The 25,463-nt window shown below is 43.4% G+C and overlaps 1 protein-coding gene and 2 long non-coding RNA genes across 7 annotated transcripts in view; 1 reads left to right on the forward strand and 2 right to left on the reverse strand.

The window, feature by feature from the left end:
* Positions 1–13,907, reverse strand: part of LOC135280545 (uncharacterized) — a 40,138-nt gene extending 26,231 nt beyond the window's left edge. For 2 of the 5 annotated variants that reach the window (XR_010347430.1, XR_010347427.1), the window contains exon 1: positions 12,894–13,872. This is a non-coding gene — a long non-coding RNA (uncharacterized LOC135280545). Of the gene's footprint in view, positions 1–12,893 lie in introns of all 5 variants that reach the window. The other 3 variants (XR_010347431.1, XR_010347428.1, XR_010347429.1) reach the window with 3 other exon arrangements.
* Positions 13,908–14,294: 387 nt separating this feature from the next.
* ARRDC4 (arrestin domain containing 4) lies at positions 14,295–23,255 on the forward strand. The gene is made up of 8 exons (XM_064388518.1): positions 14,295–14,697; positions 15,696–15,762; positions 16,037–16,184; positions 17,969–18,071; positions 18,773–19,029; positions 19,690–19,852; positions 20,339–20,493; positions 20,608–23,255. Exons 1-8 carry the CDS (start codon positions 14,358–14,360, stop codon positions 20,662–20,664), a joined length of 1,290 nt encoding a protein of 429 aa, XP_064244588.1. The 5' UTR covers positions 14,295–14,357; the 3' UTR covers positions 20,665–23,255.
* Positions 23,256–23,459: 204 nt separating this feature from the next.
* LOC135280525 (uncharacterized) overlaps positions 23,460–25,463 on the reverse strand; it is a 78,681-nt gene continuing 76,677 nt past the window's right edge. Inside the window, exons 6-9 of the long non-coding RNA XR_010347418.1 lie at positions 24,137–25,123; positions 23,953–24,025; positions 23,679–23,821; positions 23,460–23,564 (exon numbers count right to left, since the gene is read on the reverse strand). This is a non-coding gene — a long non-coding RNA (uncharacterized LOC135280525). The remainder of the gene's footprint in view (positions 23,565–23,678; positions 23,822–23,952; positions 24,026–24,136; positions 25,124–25,463) is intronic.

Below are 25,463 nucleotides of genomic sequence, written 5' to 3' on the forward strand. Positions count from 1 at the left end.
ATGCTGTCATTTATCAGAGAAGAAGGAAGCAGCAGCTGCAGAGCTGTGTATGTAAAATAAACACAATGTGTATGAAACTATCAGAAGCTCAGACTTCAAGGAGGAGAGGGGGAGGATTGCTTTTAATAAGATCTCATGTCAGTAAAGTTGTGAGATGGAACGGCAGGGTCATACCCTATTAAAAATAAGAGTGGGAACAAATTCTCTTATTTAATGGAACAGCAGTGCGAGCTGCGTGCGTACAGACAGAGGCCTTAATTTAAAAAGTAAAAAGCAATTTGGTCATTCATGTTCAGACTTCGGGCACTCCACAGAGCATGCTGAAAGCACTCATTTCTTTTTAACCCTTTGGCTGCAAGACCTGTACAGCATGGGGGAGACAAAGCCGGTGTGGATTTATGCTTTGAACAGGACTTCTTTTCTCCCCATGGTGCTGTGCAGGCAGCTGGCTCATCCCAGGAAAGGCAGGTGGGAGGCAGGCATCCTGCTCCCAGCTCTGATGCTGCTGGCTGTGTTAGCTTGGGTGAATCATTTCACCCCCCATCAGTACAAACACAGATGCTGATGCTATCAAAGGCTGCTACTTGTTTATTTGTCTGTATTAAGCCAGTGACTGAGAACCCCCAAGCATGAGAACACCCAGAGCAGAGGGCAGTACCAGAGCCAAGTACAGTTGTATTCACCAACACAATGTCACAACTCAGATCTGCCCCATCCCTCACACACAAGATGCCTGAAGTTCTCCAAGGAAATACAGGCACAGTTTTAAAAAGGCCAATTCTACGCCCAGCAGGGACAAGCACAGACTGGGGCTTGGTCCCCAGACTGCCACAGCAAAAGGGGGCAGTGGCTCACGGGTGCACCCCCAGCCTGTGTGCACCTCACACCATGTGTCAGAACCATTTTTGACCGCAAAATCAGGTTGGATGAACATCCTTAAATCACAGACGTCTTATAATAAAGCTGAACATATTTTTAATAGAGCTAGATTTACCCAGAGGTGATAACAGCAACCCCACACTCACTCCTGTGGTGCAGCAGGCTGCTCCAGCAGCACACAGAGCTGCACGAGCTCTGGGTGACTCCAAAACAACCAGCCTTGGTGGCATTTTCCAAATGTGCTTGCACACACACACAGCTCTATTGCAGGCATTATTTCAGTAATAGCATAATTGTGCAAAATATGTAAGTATTTTCTGTAATTGTATAATCAGCATGTAATTACATAGAGGAGAAAATATAAACATTTATTAAACAGGTGAATGCATTTATTATTCAAATATAAATTTCAGTGGTAACTGAAACTGAGCCAGTCTGTACCTGTAATTATTAGAGGATTGCAATTAAATACATTGTGTTTTTATAAATACCTGATACACCTGAGGCCACCTTTGGACAAACCTAAGAGATCACAGTGACAACACATGATCATCAGAAGATGGCAGAGGTGCAGCTGCATGAGAAGCCTGGCTCGAGGGAGTTTGAGGGATCTCTCTCTCTCTCTCCTCTGCAGAGAAATGAGCAGCAGTAACAAAAGGAAATAGCCAGAGCTTCTGTGGTGCAGCTGCAGGGTGAGCCCTCCTGGTGCAAAGAGACCACAATGTCTGACTCTGGAGATTATGAAATCTCTGTCTGGACCTCTTAGACCCAAGAACCTGACCTGATAAAAAGCAGCACAGAAATTCTGAAAGAAATGCTGTTAGATCTCTGACCTCCTTTCGCTCCTGCTTCTCCTGACGTCAGCTGTAGTCGGCCACTGGAGGCAAAATTAGGCCTCTAGGGTTTTATGTCTCATCTAGAAAAGCCATATTCCAGAAAAACAAACCCATCAGCCCAAGCACCTTCCAAAAGAAGTATTTTATTGTATGGAACGGCTCAGGGATTCAGCCTTCACCAAGGACTGTGCTTCGATTACAGATGGGATCTTGGGAACTGCACTAAATCACAGATGGTATATTTCTTCCTATAATTCACAAAATGGGCTATTTCCACTGCTTGCTGGGGGTTTTTTCCCTTCTCTGATTTTTATATTTTGCACATGGCAATTGCAAACACAGCTACAATTTTTTAAAAGGGCCCTTGAAAACATTTTATTTTAATGATGCCTGTAATCTTTTCCTGTTCAGTAAATCTAACACCGAAATATCAATCTTTTCAGAAATTAAAACATACTTAATTTTAATAGGATTGCATTTATGCTTTATATGCCTTGCTTATTTATCTTCTGTGTCATTTCTGTTTTCTTGGATAAGCTCAACATTCCCTTGTTATCTCTTGAAATACTGCATCAGGCACAAGCTACTGCCTAGGCTGAGACAGAGCAGCTCCTGCTGCTGCCCACTCACAGGCTACAGTAACTGCTGGATCCCACACTCCTACTCCTTACAGCCTCTGACATCTTAATCCTGGTCCAGGGCCAGATAAAGGCACAGCATTGCCCAAATCCACCCAATCCCTTCTTGTGCTTGCTGGGGTGATGTATTTCCGCACTTTCTAAAATCCCTGCACGGTCAGGAAGAGGATGGAAGGAGGGAAGGGGGAGAAGGGAGAAAGGAGCACCCCTGGCACATCACATTCTTTGGAGAAGCCTCCCTCTCTCTGTTGTCTATGCAGGGAGCCTAAGGCAGACAGGTACTTCACCAAAGTTGGAAAAGGGAAAGGAATTTGGATATCCTCCAAACAACTTAGTCTTAAAACAACAGATGGAAACAGAGAGATATGGGGGTCCATGAGCAGTCAATGGCATTGTGATAGGAGTTTGCATAACACATGCCCAGCTCTGCACATCAGTGCATCTCCTCTTTCTAGATGCTAAGTGACAGCAAAAAAAAAGCCAAAATTACATCTAATACTTTCCTGAAATTGCTTCATTGCTTTTCCATGTAAACTGCTGCTATAGCTGGCACAGTTTTTATTTGTTTGCTGGTAGGAGAGGAGGACAGCTTATACAATCTGAGCAAGAGAAAAGGCAGCTATGAGTAAACATTTCTGCTCAGCCACTACCCAAAAAGATTTAGAGCTGTACATGTTAATATCAGCACAGTAACAACTGGGCTCCTACCAGCATCACACTGAGATCCAATCTCTGAGGATCCTCTTCTATATCCATTTAACTTCTCCACCTCATTTGCTATCACAAGATGCTCAAATGCTGTTGTCATTTTGTTTCTGGTTTGTATTTACTGATGTTATCAAATATTACACTTCAGTGGAGGGTAATCTAGAGAGCATTGAATGCCCTCTTCAATACTGAGCTGTTCAAACACCCATGTGCCAGCCACGAAGCCGAACAGCAAATCAAACCAAGATTCCACACAACACAAGGGCAATCTTTCTGAATCAGCCTTTGCAGGAGTATTTTTAATTCACACTAAATCAGTATTTAATAATCCTTCAGCACTGGTAAGAGATCAGGATGGCAATGACACGAAATCACACTCTGGCTGAGGATGTTTGTGAACTCTAGACTGTCACTGTCTTGTGCCATCTTCCTGACCCTCAGGGAATGCCCAGCAATCCCCTGGGGTCACAGATCCTGATTTTGAGCCACACAAGAGCAGCTCCAAATCCCACCATCAACACTTGCACCTCAGAGGTGATCATGGTTACTAGCATGATCTAATTGTGCAAAATTCACAACCTCACTTCAAATCCTTGCCAACACTCTCAGTGCATCTCGGTGGGACTCTCCCACCGCCTTTTTTAGGGGGAAATTCATTTCTAACACAACACAGAGGAGTGAGGCCATCTCAGATCCTGCAGCACCCACCCACACAAACTCCAAACAGACAAAAACCAACATGGTCCCCCCACAGAGCTTGGAGCGAAGACCCAGTGACCCATCTGTGCTGGCTCCAGTGCTGCTGGCAGGTAAATCCACAGCCAGCTCCTGAGAGGGTCTCCTGCTTTCTCTCAATCAGGATTAGGGACTTCTTGAATTAGGAGCTGCTTCTGGACAACCATGTTTTGTGGCCAGGAGATCATCTTCCCTCCCTTTGCCCCTCATTTAACATATTTCTGTTGTTTGCCTCAGAATTTTCCCACAACCTTCCATGACTTATTCCACTATTTAAATACACATGGTATGAACTAACATTTATTTGTGAGAGGGTTTTTTGGATTCCATTGTATCCTGCTAAAGTATCCACTTTCCTCAGTCTTCCTCAGGTAGAAGTGGTGCTGGACTATCAATCTGGTTGCCTTTTGGCTAACAAGGTGAGAAAAGACAGGAAGGTGGCCAGGCATCTCTATTTTCCACAGATCCAAGAGGATAAGTTGCTAGTGAAAAGTGGTGTGTGAAGGGTATTCTTGTGACTTAGTCTCTGAAATCTCCCCATAAGGGAGCTCCACAGCTGGAGTGGATACTGCTCTCAGAATTTAATGTCCAAACCCTCTCCCATTCAGCCTTTATGAGGGTGAAGTGGTTATGAGCCTAAATGTTTTAGATGCAGTGAGTTTGTAGTCATGCCACACATGATTTAGTGAATAACTGATGCAAGGCAAAAAGATGGCAGAGCTCTGGGATCTAACAGCTGTGAAAACAGGCTAGAGAATTTAAAATTCAGGAAGCTGTATCTCCAGGAAAGCATTTAAAGAAAAAAAAATCCCTAGTGCCACATCTGGTGGCATCAAATTGTCATTATGACATGGTATTTAAGATGATTTAATGGGTTTATTGCTGAGTAAGAACCTTGGAGTTTGCTTAAACTACTGTGCATTAAAAGGATGTAACTCTTTAAATGATATTCTGACAAAGTACTGCCTAAAGAGCTCATTATGTTCCAGGAACTCACTCGTATGTACATCAGCACATGTGTATGTGGAAATAAAGAGATCAGTAGTCAGAAATTTGATTGAGAGCTGCATGGCTCCACACACATGTATTTCATGATACTCTACATAGCCTCAGGTGTTGTGAGAAATATCTTGAAAAATTCATTCAGCCCCTCTCTGCCTCTACCTCCTACACATCATACATCCATACAGCAGGCAAGATTTCTGCCCACCTTAATTACTTCTCCACTTAGGGCACTGAATCAATGGGTGGTTTTGAAACAAAGGATTCAGCTACTAAAAACAGCCTGGGAAAGTGCCTGGGAAAGGTTACTGATTATAGACAGCTTCTAAGAAAAGGTGTCCAGAAAAAGAAAAGGTATCTCTGTTCTTGCTGAATATTTTTTATGTGACTTAGTGTTTCTCTCACCTTTAGTTCCCAGAACAGTTCTCATTTCCTCTGAATGTTCTGACTTCTTATCTCAAACCCTTTCAGCTTGTTGATTTTAAATTCAATCTGGTTAATTCAAATTCAGGGCACGTTGCTCCTGAAGTCTTTCACCATTTCTGATTGCACAGAACAGGGCTGTTAATGCTATGGGGTTTTGTTAGCCAGGAAGGGTGCAAACTTCCTTTTACACTTCTTCCTTTCATATTAGATTGACACAACATGTCCTGGGCCAGTCAGACAATCTTGTGTTGAGTGTCTCTCCCTGGGGGTTCTCTCTCCACTGAATCACAAAACCACTGAATAGTTTGGGTTCAAGGGGCCTTAGGGATCACCTTGCTCCAACTCTAGCCATGGGCAGGGACACCTTCCACCATCCCAGTGCTCCAAGCCCTGTCCAACCTGGCCTTGGACACTTCCAGGGATCCAGGGGCAGCCACAGCTTCTCTTGACAACCTGTTCAGATGCCTTAAGTGAACAATGAGGACCACCACCTGTGAAATTGTATGATGGAGCACATTTGTCCAACCAGACATATTCTTGACTAATTCTATCAAGTCACCATGAGCTTTTTTATCATCTGGGGCAATTTTCCACCATTCATGCATTTGCCTCTTTGCACGTGAGTAAGCTGCCAAAGCACAGTTCTGCCTCTGGTACTCAACCACATGTGCACAGAGCTGGAAAATAAAAAAGGCAGTTCTGCTTTGTTCCAGGCTGAATTTGCTCTTTAGACAGCAGGAGTGGCCCAGACAGGGTGAGATCAGAGCTCCGCAGGGACCTGCCTCTGCTGCTGAGGAAGAGACGTGTCTGCCTCAAGGGGGCTTCTGCTGCTGATCCCTCCCTGTGATCCCCCCAACAGCTCAGGGCTCACTATTACCAACAACCTGCCTGTAACATTTGGCTACCTGTTCACAATCTGCCTCTAATCTCTATGTATCTATAACAACTTATATTTATTTTTCTTTCTTTCTTTCCCTAGCAAAATCCACCCCTTCCAAAGCAGGAGGGAGCTGAAGTTTGCTCCTTCTGAAAGTAAGTCAGTTTCCATTCAAAATCAGAAGAGGTCTTCAACGGTCAAAGGGTCTTTTTCCTTTTTTTTTTTTTTTTAGGAAGGGTTTGATAATGAATAATTGGAAGAGGGAAAAAAATCACCTCAGGTTGTATATTGCCACTTCCTCTTGCATCGTGGTTAATGCAAACCTTTGATTAGCCTGCTGAAGAGACCACACATTCAATAATTTGAAGCAAAAGGTTAATGGTGTTATTACAACTATTATCCCTTTTAAAATCATTATCCTCTTGTTTTTTATGTCTATATTACCTTCACCTTTCCATGAACCCACTTTACCAGCTGTTTCCCTCCGTCATAAAGTTTGCTGAACATCATCCTAGGAATAGGATAAATGCCATGTTTTATCAATCAAGCCTAAGGGAATTCTCAGCTTCTCATAACCCAAACTGTAAAGGGAGATTATTACAAAGTTTCTATTTTGATTTTTAAATTGGCCATGAGTGAAATACATGCTTAATGTCAAGGTGCACAATGTTGCACTTATGACACCATTTTTCTTGGGAAGTTTTACACATCAGCCAAGTATGACAACTGAAGACTTAGAAGCAACTAATCAATTATCATTAATTTTAAATAGGTTCTTCATTTGAAGGACAAATAGTGTCTAGCAAAATATACAGAATGACTAAAAGATAATGAAAACATGATGGATGTGATAACCAGACCCATTTCCAAAGCATCTTTCCAACTCAGCACCAAAATCCTACTGACTTTTATCCCTCAAAGTAGGAAACGTGAATTAACTTCCTAAAAATTTTAAGAGTGAGATTGATTTCTAAATCCATGGCAATGTCTCAAACACACCTAAAAATCCTCCTTTTTTCTCCTAAGAGGATCCAAATTGCCTAACTTCGGTCTCCTGAAGTCAGTTGCCCCCTCAGCATTTGAGCTAAACCTTTGCTCTCAGTAATTAACTTCCTGGTGCAGCTGCTTTACAGTTGGCATCTCCTGGCTTATCCATTCCTCAATTTTTCAGATCTTGTGGATACCAACAGTGAGTGTCCCCATGAGTTACACATGGAGCCCAGGCTGGAACACTGGGCCTGGAAGAACTTGTACAAACAGAAGAAATTTCCAGTGAAAACCTAATTAAGTTTAAAAAATGAAGTGTGGAGAGAAATTAAAGGCCTTAAAACAATCAAATTTTGTAAGTGCTCAGACTTCATTATGCCAAATAAAATTATCACACTCTTCCTGGAATTTGAAAAGAATCTGTTAATGATAATGCCTCTACATGAAAATCCATTCTTTACAGAATGGCAACAGTGCAGCATTTACTGAGCTCTTACTAAAATAAATGAAGAGCTCTGTGATTGTGTCCTTTGAACATGGGAAAATACAGGTAGTGCATACTAATGTTTTCCAACAATAGTGTCAATCAGAGAAAAGCTGTGATCTCTGCAGATATTTAAGCAGAACAAAACGTAGCCTCTGCCTATGCCATCTTTATAATCATGGAGGCACAGCAGAAGTTAATACCTGCATAACTTAGAGCATTGGTGGCAGCACAAGTGAGACTTTTTTTTTTTAATTTGGAACATTTTTGCTCCCAGCTTCTGAGTAGTAATTCGTGATGAAGAAAGAGGAAAATTTCCCACAGTAAAGATGTAATAAGAAGCAAATTCCTACTACAAAAGTGCTGTGATTGACATGGTCTTGTCATTATCATTGAAAATAATCTTCTGGTGTGCTATAATGACAAGAGGATGTGTAATGTTATTCTGATACAAGAAAAGCCTGTGTACATTCATTGATCCAAAGAATTCTAATTCACCCTGTAGAGGAAGATAAGAATCACAGCAGCAGGCAGATAAAAGTCCATCTAGCCCCATATCCTAACTCTGACAATGCCTAATATTTCATATTTCAGAAAAAGAAACTGTACAAATAGCTGCTTCATTGTGTGCACATCTAAAAATGAACACCATTAATGGTGTCTTCTTATCTCTCAGGCTTTTCACAGCCAGATGACCACTGGTAGCTTCCACAACAGTTACCATGGCAAGTGGATTTGATGTGAGGTCCAGTATGTGAATGCATTTGTACAACTCCCCTAACATCACTCCTTCTCTCTTAATATCCCACAATCTGACATCAGGCTGGAGCACCTGACAACACACGGGTCATAAGGACAGAATCACACTGTGGCTACATCTCAAATCAGGCTGAAATAGCAGCAAAAGCTGAATAACCCTGTTCCAAGTAGAAGCACACATTCCCATCAGCAGAGCTCCACTGTGATCCTAGGCTGCTCCCTGTCCTGCCCATCACTCGTGTTATCTCAGGCTGCTGACTGCACTTTCCATCCATTGTAGCTCTTCCTCTACATTCCCTTTTGGCATAAAGCATTCCATTATCTCCATTTTCTGCTGAGGTAATACCTTCCTAAGCCTGGGCAACAAAAACAGCCCAGACTGTGAAAAAGGTTTCATGTGGAGCACCTCTGCATCTGCAATTGCTGCGCTGCTGAACCATGTCACAAAGGTGATGGCTTCACCCACACGTTTGCAGTAAATATCTCACTTGGAACAATCTCTACAAAGATTCTGGATATGCCACCTGTGTTTTCTCAGGGTTATGATCCACGTCATTGCTCGGTGTGAACTCGTAAGGCTGAAGTGGCACCACAAGGCTCACATTCCTGTTTACAGGAATGCTCTGCCAAAAGGTGAGCTCAGATCCAGGCATGCAGTTCCCTTCAGTGTGAGGTTTCCTGGTATGAAATTCAGGTTCATCACAAGTTCAGTCTTTTTCAGTTTAATTTTTTTTCAAAAATGCACTTCACAAAGACCTCAAACCCTCAAATTACAGCCCATACAAGGAACCAGCTAAAGCAGCACATAACTAAGAACCCAAATGAGTCTCTTAATTCCCTTTTCCTTTTCTGGCTTCATTCCATTGAGTTGGAACACCAAACCACGATCCGCACATGAATAATGCAGCTGCTGTTTAAGAGTTGATTCAACAACAGGAATTTGTATCCTCTCTCCATGTCATATATTTATAGGAATATTCCTGACCACCTTGCTTTGAAGTCGCTGAAATGCAGAGGGGTACATGATACAATTGTAGGAAGCTCTTCCTCCAGAGGAACACTTCCAGAGGGCCACTCTAATTGTGCAGGAGCCACAACCCTAATAAATCTTTCTGTCCCCAGGGGACAGCAGGATGAAGAGATGTTCTAACCACATCCATTATTTTTCTCTACTCACACTCCTTGCAAAACCTATAGCAGCTGTAAACATCCAAAACCACCCTGGAGCAGTCCTCTGCTGCCCAGTTGAGCGCTGGATTTAGATCACTTTTATATGCAGGAACGAGCTGTAACAGATCCTGCACTCTGAATCACTATATAAATATTTAAGTAAACAACAGGTCACTTGAGTGTTTTCTGTACCAGCTCATGAAACAACACGATGGTCCATCACGTGCTGAGATGCAATCCTGGTGCACAGAACTGGGAACATTTATCCTGTGGGCCTGCTTGGTGCTGCCACCTCATGAGGTGACAGAGAAGGTCCTGGCTCTGCAGGAAGGACCCTCTGCAGCTTGCACCACCACCTTTCCCTCTGCCCAGCCTCCTGAGGCAGGGATGGGACACACCTCTCTCATCCTCAGAAGGTAAGGATGGGATGTGTGGCAGTTGTGTGAGCCCATGACTCAGTGCACGAGCCTTGATGGTTTGGTTCTCTGTCATCAGCCTCGTGCAACCTACTGTCCTTCCTCTGCCTCAGATTTCTACAGGGGCCCTCTACTCTCATTTGTGATTTTTCCATTTTCCAGACATAACCTTGAGCTGACATTGGTCTTTTGGCCTTCAAGGCAGTTGTGGTTTGTTGAACTGGGCTGTGTGAACTAACACCTGCCCAGATAAAGCCCTCAGATTGCTGGGCAAGTACCTCAGAATTTGCTTTTCTCAATATAAATACAGTACAACCCTTAAAAACATCCATCCTGGTGCTTTACACACTGGCTGTACTGACGTACACAGACTAGCTGGGCAACATCACTTAGAAAAGCATCTCTGGCTCCTCTCAATCTCCTCTCTCTAAATGTCACTTAATTGTCTAAGGAAAATTTGGCTGACCTTTCAATTACTGGTAATAGAATAAAAGCAATAAAAGACTGTCCATGACAGCAAGTGTCACCAGCACCCATTCGTTGCCTTCTCGTGCTGACTGGGAGGCCAGGGAGAATTCCTGCTGCACTCAGGGCTGCAGCTCTGGCACAGTGCTGATAAAGGAACTCACTGATAAAAGGCCAGGAACTAGGGAAAGAAAGGAATTGTCTCCCATGCCTCCCTGTCCTGGCTCCATAAACAACTCCAGAATGAGGATTTCTGGGTATCTGGGAAAACAAAAGGCCTTATATTCTGAGGGCTTTTGTGGAACTCCAGAGCCTGTAATATCTGCTTTCAGGGGTAAATGCTGCTCTCAGCCAACTGCTTCCTAATATCTGCCAGAGCCACTGAGACAGCTGAAATTCCTTGCAGATAAAGGATGAGGTAAATGTACAAATCCCCCCTCCCATGCAGAAAAGGCAGGATTTGCATACTGTTCACCCACACACATCCTGGCTCATGGCTCTTCCACTGAACTCAGCTGCAGCTCAGACTCTGGGGTTTTGCCCCTTGTGTTGGTACTGGCTAAGAAAGATGCTTGAATGGACGTTAAAGCACAACAATCTCAAATAAGGACTGCAATTTGTAAATTAGCTGTTAGCAGCTCTCATAAACACTTCCCCAAGTCCTCTTCCAGTAGCAGAAATAGCTCTTCACTCTCTAAGCTGCCAGGCTATTAAGACCAGAAAGGCTTAGTTGGCAAACTCCTGGTGCCTGACTCATGATGAAGAGCTGTGTCTCAGCTCCCTTCACGCAGGAAGAAGACAGCAAATACTCATCAAATTTCTCACTTCCTTCCCAGCTCCAGCTTGGATTCTTGGAAAACAGAAACCTTCTTGGCACAAGAAGCTGTTACTGAGACCATTTCTTATCTTATATCTTCCACCAAAAAAAAAAAAAAAGGTTATTTACATATTGTGTGTCCTTCCCGTTGTGGAAAGTTGGAATCATTTCCACACTTTCCAAAACTCTTCTGGCAGGTTCAAGCCCTGACAGCCCTGTTTACAACATAAGAACTGAAATGAGTTAAAATATAATTACTGCATGTAGAAACTATCCAACTAAATTCAGTGACCTGACCACACCAGCCATTTCTAAATTAACCAGCAGAGCCAGGATATTAGCAGCTACTGCAGGAAGATGTTCTACTTCCTTTCCCTTCATGATGAGTCTGTGATTATTGCCAGAGCTGTTCACAGCTTTGTGGATACTCTCCAATGAGACCTTTCTTTGTGTATTCTTTACTCTTACAAGCTAATTTTTGCATTATCCAAGTTTTTCAGGCAGCCCTTTCTAACACAGTCCTGAATAAAGCAGCAAAATGAATGGAATTAAATATAATCAAGCATGTTAATATATCTCCTGCTCTGTCACACCTACTCCCACATTTAGATAACCAGGCACACACAAACACCCACACTGTGAGTGTTCATCTCCTCTTCCTTCCTTCTGGCTTGTCAGAGACTAAAATAGTCATGTAGTGGCTTCCACCATTCATGCCACAACGTCACTGTGTGGGCAAGTTAAAATGCCTCAAACACCAAAAAGATGGGTAGATGAGAAAACCAATCACTCCATGATAATTATAACAAGTACCGGGTTCTGATTTTTGCTGGAAAAAAAAAAAAGATATATTAAAGGGCAAACAAACATCTGGAACAAGTATCACCTGACTGTGACAAAATGTGCCTATTAACTGTGTCCTCTACAGGCTAATTGCTGGAGTTACTGAAGCCTCCCAGCTCTCCCTAATTCTGGGTAATGTTTTGTTTCATAAGCAATTTGCCATGTTTATTCATTTCCCTATCTAGCTCATTTGCACTTGCAAAGAATGAAAGGGAGGCAATGTTTGAATGGTCGCATAAACCCATAAGAGAATTAATTACTTTTATAGAGGATCTAATTCATGCAGGAAAAAGGGAGTTGTGGGATTTTGATTTTTTTTTCCCTGCTGCATCATACTCTCAAAATCAGTCTGCACGCACACATATTGTACCTAATGAAATTCATCAAATAAGCAAATATTCAGTCTGCACATCCAATCATGGTCTCTTGGCTGACTACAAAACTAACCTGATACTCGTCAATGTGAAAAACTGCATACAAGGAAAAGATTGATGCAAAACTAAGCACGTCTAAGTTTAATTGAACTTAAAAAAATACCAAAATAGCACAGTTTTATACACCACAATTCCCAACTACAATGCAACACTTACAGTTTCTGTCAATAATTATTTCAAACACACAAAGGGATGTGAACAGGCAACAATTCTTTAAATATTCAAACAACCATCACCATAACAGAGTTATTTTCTTTACATAATTTTCATCACGAGTTGGACAATGCATGGCCAATGGTTGAAATAATACCCATGAGTTCACCCCATCTGTAAGCACATTCCTTTTCCCCAGGTCACTATTGATTAACACGATGAGTGTATGAACCTATAACAAATAAAAATGTTCCAAAGGCCTACCTGGCTCTTGGCAAATTCCTCACAGAAGGAACTCTCAATATGAGACCACATTTCATGGGAACCACGGGTGCTCTGTGAAAACCTAGATTTATCTCATTGGCTATTTATTTAAAAGCCAAGGGCCGAGGACAAGTTTTGCTAATTTCAGTAATTAACTGAGTCAGCTGGGAAGCACCAGGCGGGCGTTTTGCAGCGCCCCAGAGGGATGGAGGAATGCAGGAAGATGCAGCTGTGAGGAGCTTCCAGCAGGCAGGTGACGGAGCAGGAAATGACTCCTCGGTCACCCGTGGAAAAGCCATCACCCACCCCACACACCTCCTGGGAGACGCCTGGGCCACCGTAAAACACCACGAGGCCAAGAACAGCATGAATTGCAGTACGTGTCCAGAGGAATCGAAGCGTTTTGGTTTGCAGCACGTCTGGGGTGGGTGAGGGTTCCCTCACCACTGTGGGAATGATGATTCTGCCCGCGCCCGCCCATCACCTCAGACACATTCACCGCTCTTCCACTGCCCGCTGGGGTTTCCTAAGCTTCTGCCTCTAAACATAACAGCAAAGCTTTGCATTTATTCTTTATTCTGTCTCCCAAGAGTTACCAATGGATGATGTGCTCAGGTGGGACAGCACACAGCGGGGTGCACCCATTTCGCTGCCCAGGTACCAAGAGGGGTTGTAAGAACAAGTTCCTGAACCAGAGCGCTTTTTGCGTTACAAGGTGCAGAAACACACATGATTTGTGTGGACACGAGGTTTCCACACTGTAGGCAGGTAATCCCCAGGCAAAGCAGAGGGGGAACAGCAGCACCACATCGTTTTTCCATATTTCACAGTCCCAGCCAGCCCGGCTGTCAGCGGGAGAGGCTGAGACCGCCCCAGAGCGCCGCGCTGCCTCCCTCTCTCCCAGGGCAGCACCCGGGGGACACCGAGAGACACGGTATCCCCTCAGCGCGGGGTCACCAAGGGCACACGGCTTTCCCAGAGCGCTGGGCTGGCGGGCAGCCCAAAGGAAGGGGCGAAGCGAGGGCCAAGACCCCGAACCGCCGCCCGGGTTCCGTCACGGAGGAGCGTGAAGGGGTGAGCGGTGAGGGCCCCGCCCCCGGCCCCGCCCCCGCTCCCTGTTTACCCACAGGCTGTGCACGTGGTGGCCGCGCCGCGCCATTGGCCCGCGCGCCGGGGCCCTGCCGCCGCCCCGCCAATCGCCGCGCTGTCCACGCGCCCTCGCCCGCACGCGATTGGCCCCGGCGCGGCGATCACGCAGCGTGACGCACTCCGGGCGTGCGCCCGCCGAGTACCAATGAGGCGGGGGCGCAGGGGCGGCCCGCGGCGAATGGCGGCGCGCGGGGCCGCGGGGCGGCCAATGGGCGGCGCGCAGGGGCGGGACGCGGCGCCGCGGGCGCTGGCGGAGACGGGCGGGTTTAAAGCGCTCGGCGAGGGCGGGCGCGGTTCCCCCGCGGCCGGGGAGCGATGGCGGCGGCCGGGCCGGGCCCCGGGGCCGGCGGCGCGGTGAAGACGCTGGCCCTGGTGCTGGAGGACGAGGCCCGGCGCGGCGGAGGCGGCGGCTACTGCAGCGGGGACACGGTGTCCGGGCAGGTGCTGCTGGAGCTGGCGGGGCCGCTGCCGCTCCGCGGGCTGCGCCTGGAGGCCGCGGGCCGGGCGCGCGTCGCTTGGAGCGAGAGCCCCGGCGCGGTGCCCGGGGCGGGCACGTGGGGGGTGGCGGTGCGGACGCCGGGGCCGGGGCCGCGGCGGGAGGCGGAGGTGCGGTACCTGGACATCCGGCAGAGCCTGCTGCGGGACCCGCCCGAAGGTGAGGCGGGACCGGGGGGCGCGGGCCCGGCCGCTCCCGCAGCCGCGGCGGGGGTGGGACCGGGCAGGGCTGGGCGAGGCGGAGGGGGCTCGCTCCGGGTGGAAAGGGGCACCGGGGGCCGGAGGAGCGGGTGGCGGGCACCGACAGGACAGCGCTGCCGCAGCGCTCCGCCCTGCGCCCGGGACGGTCTCTCCTCATCGCGGCCGCGCGGGTGGCTCCCTGTGTGGGGGCTGAAAAACACCGAGTGGGGCTGGAATAAAGTAAAATAAACTGAAATAAAATGCGCAGCTCGATTCCCTGCGCTGTGTGGGCGTCGTGCCGGGGCTCGGCCCTTCCGGGGGTCCGCCGGGCCCTCGGCGCTGGGTGCGCGGTGCCGGCAGCGCCTGCGGAGCTGCCGTGGAAGCGCCTGGAAGCAGCCGGCGGATGGAGGCAGCAGGGGAAGCTGCTGTGCCGGAGCTCTGCCGCTCACACACTGCTGCGTTGAAAAAAAAAAAAATTTAAAGACAGAACAACGACATTTAGTTCCATGGTGAAACGCAGCTCAGGCTGATATGTGGGGAAAGATTTAGGCCTTGTGAATTTTGTGGCAGAAGGCCCTGTATGAATAAATTGAGAGCTAACGTATTTGTAGTGTTTCTTCATGCTGACCGTAAATTGCAGGTTTTTCGGCACAGAAGTTAAATTGTTAATTGGAAAGGTAGATTAATTGCTGTCCTGCTGAAAAGAAACTTGATTTATGCTTTGCAGAAGCCATTTTGGATTAGAAATTGGCCAGAGTCCTGAATTGAATCTCAAGGTCTCCCATGTTTCCTTGATTCTTGTTTTTCATTGAAATCACATCACAGCATAAATAAAGTATGGGCCACAGTCCAGAACCCACTGGGATCAATAAAAACTTCTTGCATCTGGGTGTTTTCGTACATAAATAATTTATAAAAGTGTCTGCTTTGTTCTATTTCTGGAATAACTAAAACATACTATTCATTCTTGTCCTACAGGTGAGGAAAACTTAATTCTTCTAGATGGAAGACACGAATTTCCGTTCAGCTTTCAGCTCCCTCAAGAGTAAGTTCAGTAATCCAACCTGAAGGGATTGTGCTGGATGCTGCTTGTAGTGGAACATTAACTTAATGTAGTTTGACTTGTGTTTTTTTTAGTATCAGCTTTATATATTTGTCTTAATCAAGCACCACGCAGACAGGCCTCGTTTGCTTCAGCTTCCCCAAGGCCCTAAAAGTACAAGCTGTGAATTGGGAAATGTTTATTGTGTGCAGGAAGTGTTAATGTTTGGAGCTGAATTATTAATTGAAGGTAACGCTTTTATGACTGCTTGTTTCAGACCTCTGGTGACCTCTTTTACTGGGAAGTATGGCAGTATCCAGTACTACGTGAAAGCAGTGCTGGAGAGGCCTGCTGTGCCTGACCAGAGTGTGCAGACAGAGCTGCAGATCATCAGCCATATCGATGTCAGCTCACCAGCTCTCTTGGTAAGAGGGTCCCCCACTTCTCCTCCCCCCTGTAAAACCAGCTGCAAATAAACCATTCCCAAGCAGCATTCACATCCAGCCATAACCCTTCCCATGTTATTCCAGAGCATCATTTTCTGACTTCTGAAAGCATATAAGCTCCCTAAGCTTTTCTCTATAAATAGATTATCTTAGGTTGTGTGAATAGCAAACAGAGTGGCTTTTTTAATACCATTGATTACATCCCTGCTGGCAGAGATGCTCCTGCCAAAAAGTTAGGCAGGCTTCAGATGCATAAATCAGGCTTAATAATAGTAATGTGTGTGTGCAGAGTAGTTACTCTTACCAGAGCAACTACATTCACAGGGCTGCAGTGTCCTAAACTCTACAATAATAGTAGGTTGAGGAGCAGTAATTAGAGAAGAGTATTAATCATGCCCAGCCTGTCATTTAGGCTCTGGCCATTATGTTACGTATCCCTGCATTTTGCATGTCGTTTTCTAACATGAAGTGTGTGCATGCAGCTGCTCCAGAGATCCTTTCAGTTATTTCCCTGTGACAGATTTGGCCACATTAAAGCATTGAGTTTTTATAATCACTGGAAATACTGTAGAGTAATAAGAAAGATCAGGCATTAAGTAATGAGTAAATAGGCAAGATGGAAGCTAATGAGCTGGATTCTTTTATCTCAACCCATATTATGAAAATAATATAAAATTATACCTTGCACTTTCATGATAGCAACTGGATCTAAATGGTTATTCATTTAAATATGAATGAGTCATTTCTATTTTATTTAAAATGGTAGGATAATTTTAACATCATGACATGAACATAGAAAAGAGATGTTTTGAGCAGGCTTTTTTCCCCCTCATTACATGCTTACATTTTAATCCATTCTAGAGAGAACTTAGGGTATTTTGGCAGTGACATCTGTAAGCAGAATAGTCTTTATCTTCAGTAGTTAGGAGTTTGAAGGCATCATACCCACATTCTGTAAGGACAAAGCACACCATAGGTTATTGCACAGAAGACGCATCAGGAGGGCAGTGCCAGTCTTAATGGATTCCAAAGCTACCACCAAAAATGCAAAACAACAGGGTTTTTTTCATTATAATGAAGAAAATAAGAAACCACTTTGCGTTATTGTATTGACTGAGTGTCACTGCCCAGCAAATCATTTTGAGTAGCTTTGATCCTGCCTTGGATACTTGGCATGTGTGCTTGTGAGTTCATTCTAATGAAAACGTTACAGGCAGTGTAAATGTCATCCAGTGCGACAGCCCTTGAATAATTAAGATGGTTTTTGTCATGCCTCTACATTTTTGGGGATGTTTCGTGGTTTGCAGGTAATGAGGGTGCATCCCCTTAGCCCAGTGTCTATATCTGTTTGTCCTTAGTTACAGATACAAAAGTAAAAACAAATTACCTGCTTAACTGTTAGTTGTTTGCAGATAAAATTAATTCTGCATTCTTCTGCATTGAGAAACAAGGAGATAAACACCACAGTACTCCATAAGACCTTTAAAAAGTTCATTTTGAAGACCAAGCACATACAGAGACACTGGTCTGTGTTACTTAGCACAATCTAAGTACAGACTGGGATTCCAAAAGAGAAATGTTCAGATTGCCAAACCTTGGCTCCATTTCACATGGTGGCAAAAACTACAGTTGCACTGAGCAGTTCAGGGATTTGGATCATGTGGATTTTAGAGCTGGGTTGCAATGACTGATATGCATAACACTGAACTGCAAGTGATTGAGAGCTTTGTCCCATAAAATGAAACATACTCTATATTTTATAGACACCTGTTCTAAGAAGTCAGGAGAAGATGGTTGGCTGTTGGTTTTTCACCTCTGGGCCAGTGTCTCTCAGTGCCAAAATTGAGAGGAAGGGATACTGTAATGGTAAGAGCAGTTATCTTAAAAATGTAAATACTAAGCATTTAATAGATTGGGATTTTTTTTTAATCTCAGTGAAGCCAACACTTTGTAGTTCAAGGAATAATTCTGTTTAATAGAAGTAAATTAAGATCCATATGAATTTAATTTTTTTTAAAAATCATCTTACCTTTCCCCTTGGGAATATAAATTTGAAAGGAAGTCCTGTTAATAATTTTACGGAAAATCCACGTACATTTGTGTGTAAAGAACAACAAAATGTTTTTATCTGGGGATAAAATACTTAACTGGGATGTAATTAGGTTTTTACATCCTTTTTTTTGTAGGTTTACACTTTGGTAAGAATGAGCTTTAGCAGCTTCTTCATCTTGATAACATTAGATACATTGAGAAAATAAAACATCCTGAAATTCATTTAGTACTATATAAAAGGAAGATTGGGGTGTAATTTGCAAATAAAGCTTTTATAGCTTGTTCATATTATGTTTAATGTTTCAAAATGAATCACTGTTTATGTGTAAAACATAGTAGGTGGCTATAATTTTGCCTGGATACTACTCTGAAAAAAATAAACTGGCTTGAGGAAACTTACCAGGTATTGTTCTCATAACACTGCAGATGATGTACGTGCTGTGCAACATGCTTTGATACTCCCAGAGGAAAGTTGGTAAATACCAGTTATTCATTGGACTTTTTCTGTCTCTAAGGGGAAGCCATCCCAATCTATGCAGAAATTGAGAACTGCTCTTCTCGTTTGATTGTTCCAAAAGCTGCCATTTTCCAAACACAAACTTACCTGGCCAGTGGGAAGACAAAAACCTTCCGTCAGATGGTTGCCAATGTCCGAGGAAACCACATTGCCTCTGGGAGTACAGATACCTGGAATGGGAAAACTCTGAAAATCCCACCTGTATCCCCATCTATACTTGACTGCTGCATTATTAGAGTAGAATATTCTTTAGCTGTAAGTATTGGGTTTTCAAATGTACAAACTTTAGGTATTGCACTCAATTGGGAAGAGATGAATTTACTGAGTAGCTGTTAGGTTTTCAGCTTGGGAACTACAATAAATACAAATCTAGAGAAAGGTGTCCCAGCCTGCGAAGGGGGATTAGAACTTTATGATCTTTAAGATCCCTTCTAACACAAACCATTCTATGATTCCATGAAAAATAAATATCATCAACCACATACATGAGAGACTGAAGGTCATAAAATTATTCTGAGATGAAAAGATGGGAATAGTGTGGAAAAGGGAAAATTCTTTCTGGGGAAGAAGCAGCTTAGTTTCAGACATGCAGGGATTGTTTTGGGAAAGCATTTCAAGCTGAATGGGGTCCTCAAGTGATTCTTTCCAGAAATGGGAAGATAAGACTGAAAGTCAAGTGCATAATTATGTTTGTCAAGATGGTTTTTATTTTTTAAAGTCACTTAGAGACAAGTTACAGAAAGAAGGAAACTGCTGTCAAATAAGGAAAGCTGCCAGGGTATTAGCTAAACATATCTGGGATGACAAAGCTCTTAATTTTTAAATTTGCAGTGTAGGGAGCAGGGCAGCTTTTAAGAGCAGCGTTCAATGGGGTCTCATGATGTTTTTTTCTTCTGTTTGGGGGTTGTCACATAGGTGTATATCCATATTCCTGGTGCTAAGAAATTGATGATTGAAATGCCTGTGGTGATTGGCACTATTCCATGTATTGGATTTTCAAGCAGAAACTCCAGCATTACCAGCCAGTTTAGTATGGATATGAGTTGGCTGGCATTGACCATGCCTGAACACCCTGAAGGTAATAAATACATATTGAACTGTCTCTAATCCAGCACAGCACTGTCTGCAGCAGATGGGTGCAGTGCCAGTTTAAGGGCACTGCCAGGGATGTAGGCAATGGAAATATGACTCAAAAAGTTTCAGAACTTCAAAAGATCCAAAACAATTGGTGAGGTTACCCCAACTCCAGCCTTCCTGAAGTCTCTCTCTGTACCCCATCTGACTGAAACAACTAACTTCTGATGGTGGGAATATTCTACTCATTACTGAGTATATCTTGATACAACACAGGTTTGCTGCTGGAGTTATTCTAAAAGCACAGCACTCTCTGTATTCCTGCTGAATCACCTGAGTTTACTGAGAACATAATTTTAGTAACAGTGTTTCTGAGTTTAGTGCACTTGGAATACAGTTCTTGTGGTCCTGGATATACTGTAATGCAGATGTTCTTGCTGTGAGTGAGTGAATCGTTTGAAATATGACAGAAGCATCTCTTGTGTTTCAGCACCACCAAATTATGCTGATGTAGTGTCTGAGGAAGAGTTTTCCAGACATGTTCCTGCTTATCCACCTCCCATTGACTGTGAGGAACAGTTGTGTTGTCCTGTCTTTGCTTACATACAAGAGTTCCGGTTTCAGCCTCCACCTCTTTATTCAGAGGTAAGAAAATAAATAGCAGGTGGTGTTTTTATTGTCAGATGGCAGAAAAAACTCAAACACATACCTAAATGCAGGAATTGCAGGCAGTAATTGTTGTCTTTCTTCTCTACTTAGATTGATCCACATCCAACTGATGTAGAAGAAGTTCAGCCCGTTTCATTCATGCTCTGAGGATTTGTAATGAGCATCATTGTGATGAGTGTCTTAATCTTTCTGCTGCTTAAGCTGGTAGTGCAGCTAAAAAGGAAACAGTTTTCTTTTTCCAAACTTCAGTCTGTGTATGAGAAAGGCAAAGGAAAATGGAGAAGGAGGTATGAGCACGTTTGGTGATGAAAAGAACCTGCTGGATTAGTCTGCACAGAGGATAACGGGAGCAGCTGAGCTTGGGATACTTGAGAAGTACCTGAAAATACTGAAACAAAAATGCATCAGTGAAATACTGAATGTTTTCCAAAAAGTGGATACACTACACAAAGTACGAGGAGATGATGTGTGGATCTTCTGAAGAGAAAAGAATTTATATTTTGTTTGCAATGCTCTGGAAGAATGTAATAGTGATGTCGAGAACTCCTGTAGCAGAGCAGAATGTGGGGTAAGAAAACATTTCCAAAAGATTCCAGTGTTCAAGGGGCTTCAGCTTTGCACTGTCTGCATCCAAAAAAGGAACACTTCTGCAACACAGAGCGAAGTCTTAACTTCATGTTTGATGGGAAGCTGCTCTTCTCACGACTGCCAAGTGGTACTATTTCCTCATTCATCTTGATCCTGAGGACACCGTGGATGACAGAATGGCTATTATGCAATATCATAGAGGCAACCATTTCCTGAATGCAAGACACAAGTGTGGAACAAACAGTGAACTTTGAGACGAGCTTATGCACTATGCTTTCTTTCAAGGGATTTCTTAAGGGAATTATTCTAACCTCTTCTACTGTGAGTTCTTTTTCTGCATCTTAAGCCTATGGATAGCATGATAAGGGGAAGCATGGCAAGGGAGAATCCTTTTGCCAGCAGCAGGTATACTTAGCAAAATGGACACTATTTATTTATTCAAAAGCCTTTATAAGCCTACCTCTGTTTTGGATATTTACTTACGGTCAGATTTGAGACCAAAAAAAGTCTTGTTAAAGCTCCAGTATACTTCAAGGTTCTAAAAGGGACCCTAAATGGTTTCTGTGGTTAGTGAATGAGATACGAGGTGTAGGGAGAGGTGTAAATATACCCAGAATAGACATAGCTTATAACTGAAGTGAAAGCAGACATCAGGGGAACAAAGTCCTCTGGGAATGGCACAAAGCTTTTCATTACTCCTGCATTTTTGTCTAAAGATCTATTGTCAGGGGCTGCACTGGTCATTTGCTATCCATTCTATATTTGTTGGTGTGTTTCCTTGTTTGTTTTTGCTGTTTAATTTTGTTTTGGTGCAATATTTTGATGTTTTCTTCCTCAGGTCATTTAGAACAGTGAGAGTTTGTTGCTGCTAAGAGTGAAGGCACAGCATTTACTTGCCCTTCTGCTGCCTTCATTTAAAAGTAGAATGTTTGCTTCCTGCCAACCATCAATTGGGATTAGTAAACAATCACCAACAGATCACTTACAGGAGCAGAAAACAGCATTGTCAACATGCATGTTTACAGTCCTGTCTGAAGTACAGGGGATTTTGGACTACTAGAAATACTCCATATGTCTTACAGAAGGGTTTGGGGTTAAAACCCGGTGCTTCATGTGATAATTACAAAAATAGCAATTCAGTTTCCTTCATTCCATCAATAACTGCAGTTTAAACAAAGTCTAAATGTTTTTTTATGAAAGCTGTCTTCACTTAAGAAGCAGGGATTTTTCTACAGGCATACATGGATATATATTTTTAGTCTTTTACATTGTCTAATTAACTTCCTTACATTGTCTAATTTCTAGCACTTCACCTCAAATCCCTTTTGCATCAGTGTGAAAGACAGACTGGTGGAGACTCACGTTTCCAAACTGCAGTTACTCCTTTCATTTGCAACATTTAGTATTGTTTTCTATAGCAAATGCAGCTTTAACCAAAATTGGAGTGCAAGATTTAGAAAGGACATTCTAAAAATGATTATTTATGTCTCCAGGTGTAGCTCTCATGCCTTTTTATTTTATGTGAGGGCCTGCCCATACAATCAGTGCAGGATTTTCATTCACATCTGGAAGGGGAACAAGCATCTTTTCCTTAAACAGATACCATTATAGCTACTTGAAAAGTCATTTGGTTGTGTAATAACTTGCATGGTAATAATTCAAAATATTAGCTTAAAGAACATTAGGTGCTTTTTGGACTGTAATACCTGATAGGTGATGTGTGCTGCCTGGTATAATCATGGTCAAGCAAACAGCAGTATGAAGGGTAAAGGTGTGCTTTTTTTTTTTCTAAAATCTTTTGAGTTGTTTTCTATCCTTTGCAGATAAACTGTGGCCTTAGATTGTTTGCTGCAAAAAAAGTCAACTATTATGTGTTTCTTAGGAAGCACACGTGGCCCTTCAAAGGAGGGGTGAAAACAAGATTAAGTTCTGCTCTCTGGCACTTGGCTTAGTGCAGAAATTGATCCTTAAAAATAATTACTGTTTGCACAATAATAAGTTCAATATGCAGGGGCTTTGTTTTGATAACTGTGAAACAGTTTAAAAGAGACAAAATAAAAAAAGCTGTTTAACATACAGGAACATGATTGTATTTTGTACTAATAAATGAGCCCCATGGGTTCTTTGTTAATAAAAGTGTCAAATCTGCATTGTGCTGCTCATCTCTGGTTTGGTGCTATGTCAAGAAATACCTGTGTTCTACCCTACAGCTCTCTAATTCTTCCCTGATCTGGGAATTATGCCTTCAGCTGTCACTGTTTTAGTTCCCTGAACTATTCATAACCAAGAACTGGAACAAATTGATCAAACAGGGCCTCCTCCCACCCATAGTTATTATGTAATAGGGGCTCTTACCCGTAAGGATTGAAGGATGTGAGCGCTAATTGGATCTCTCAATCTCACATATTAATCTGAGTGGATATTTTATTGTTTCCTGTCGACAAGATTAGAGCAACAATCTAAAGATAAATACATCAGAGCAACCTTAGAACCAGAGTGCAGAATGACTGAAGCAGAGACCCTGCTGCTGTGGGGAAAGAGGTGACAAAAACTGTACCTGCCCCACTGCTCACCTGAGCCAGGAGTGAGATGATAAATCTCCATCAGGTCCTGCCTCCCAAGGGTTTGAGCAACAGACAACAGCTGATTTCTTCTTCCTGTTTCCATTTTTGAGGGAAGATGGCAAATTTCTTCATGGAAAGTCGAGGTGAAGATGCTGTTCAGGATTGTGGAATCACAGAATAGTTTGGGTTGAAAGGGACCTTAAAGCTCATCTTGTTCCTCCCTGTGCCATGGCAGGGACACCTTCCACCATCCCAGGGTGCTCCAAGTCCTTTCCATCCTGACCTTGGACACTTCCAGGGATCCAGGGGCAGCCACAGCTTCTCTGGGCACCTGTGCCAGGGAGGAATTTCTGGGCCTATTCAAGCACCAGAACCAGCAGAATCATGATTCATGAAAATTCAAAACCTCAAATACTGGTCCTAGATTTTTTTTAGAAAGCTCACTAAATGATAGTTAAATGTCTTACCATTAAATTCACAGTAGCAATTCCACTTCATCCACTGCTTGCTTTTATAGGGAAGTATTTCAGTTGACAAGCTATTGTCTATTAAACTGTCTATTAAAATATGTATGGTGTTTAAACAGGTAGTAAAAAGCCAGGCAGAGACAGAGCAGATCCTGCAGGCTCCTGTGTGCAGCTCTGACCCTTGTGATGTTTGCATGGAAACGCACAGTTCACATACAGAGCAAGAGAGATCATTTAATCAGCTCCTGGGGCATGTTCCAAATTATCAAAATAGCATGTTCCATGACTTCACCACCCTCTTTGGACAGCAAAAGGGAACATCTAACTCATTTTTTAAAATCTCTGCTATATATATAGCGATAAAAATGTGTTTGGAGAGCACAGTTTGCAAACAATGTTGATTTGGACATAATCAGTCATTCTACAAGTCCTTACAAAACCCAGGCCTTTGTGCTCTTGTTTTCCAGTCAAATTCTGCTGATTTTCAGTGTTCTCCTCAGGGTAGTGACTTAGCAGAGGGACACAGAACCCAGCCTTCAGACTGCTGCCTGTTCCAAAGCTGATTATATAATATGTTAACATCAATATGGACAGTCCAGGCTGCTGCACAAAGTAAATTCTCCAAAGAACTAATTAGGTCTAGGATGAACCCAGTCCACTTTTAGTATTAATATTTTATATATGGCATAGACAAGGTGATAGTCTTGTTCCAGATTATGTTGTCACTATTTCTAAGGAATTAATAGGAAATGACAGTACAGAAAAGCTCTGCTAGAATATCACTGCATTATTGACATTTTAGGACAAATAACTAATAATAATTTTAAGTCAAGAAACTGTGAAGGGTGGTTTTATGTGGAATAGAAAATGGCAACTCAGGTGGGAGTTCACTGGAGTAGCTGCTCATGCCAGCAAGATGCTGTGGGCCTTCTTAGCTACACAGGGCAGGTTCAGCTGTGCTGCTGATGAATCTCCAAACACCCATCCCTTCAAAAGAAAAAAAGATCATTGTTAGTTTTGGCTGACATTCAGCTACCTGGCTGCCTGTAGGCTGAGGAGAAAAATGAAAGACAGGGTGAAAGTTGGAGCAAGTAGGCTAAACCCAGCCAGTTTTTGGCAATGAAAAACTTGGTTTTTTACAGCACCTTGGAACAGCATCAGCCTCCCCATAAATGAGGCAATGGGCATTGACAAAGGTGAGAACAGAAGCAGGATTTTGACTGCAAGGTCTTAAACAGGATTGTTGCACACCCAGACAGGTCCCAGGTCTCTGTACAGGCCAGTCCTATTTGATGTCACGTCTAGAATCAGGTTGTGTTGGTCACAA

This window comes from Passer domesticus, chromosome 14, assembly GCF_036417665.1.
Source record: "Passer domesticus isolate bPasDom1 chromosome 14, bPasDom1.hap1, whole genome shotgun sequence".
In the NCBI taxonomy this organism is placed as follows: Eukaryota; Metazoa; Chordata; class Aves; order Passeriformes; family Passeridae; genus Passer; species Passer domesticus.

Excerpts from the sequence above, each read along its gene's own strand:
- ARRDC4 (XM_064388518.1), top strand. The coding sequence starts at position 14,358 with ATGGCGGCGGCCGGGCCGGGCCCCGGGGCCGGCGGCGCGGTGAAGACG. Across the intron at positions 15,763-16,036 it reads AGCTTTCAGCTCCCTCAAGA|ACCTCTGGTGACCTCTTTTA; the intron begins GTAAGTTCAGTA and ends TGCTTGTTTCAG. Across the intron at positions 18,072-18,772 it reads GAGGAAGGGATACTGTAATG|GGGAAGCCATCCCAATCTAT; the intron begins GTAAGAGCAGTT and ends TCTGTCTCTAAG.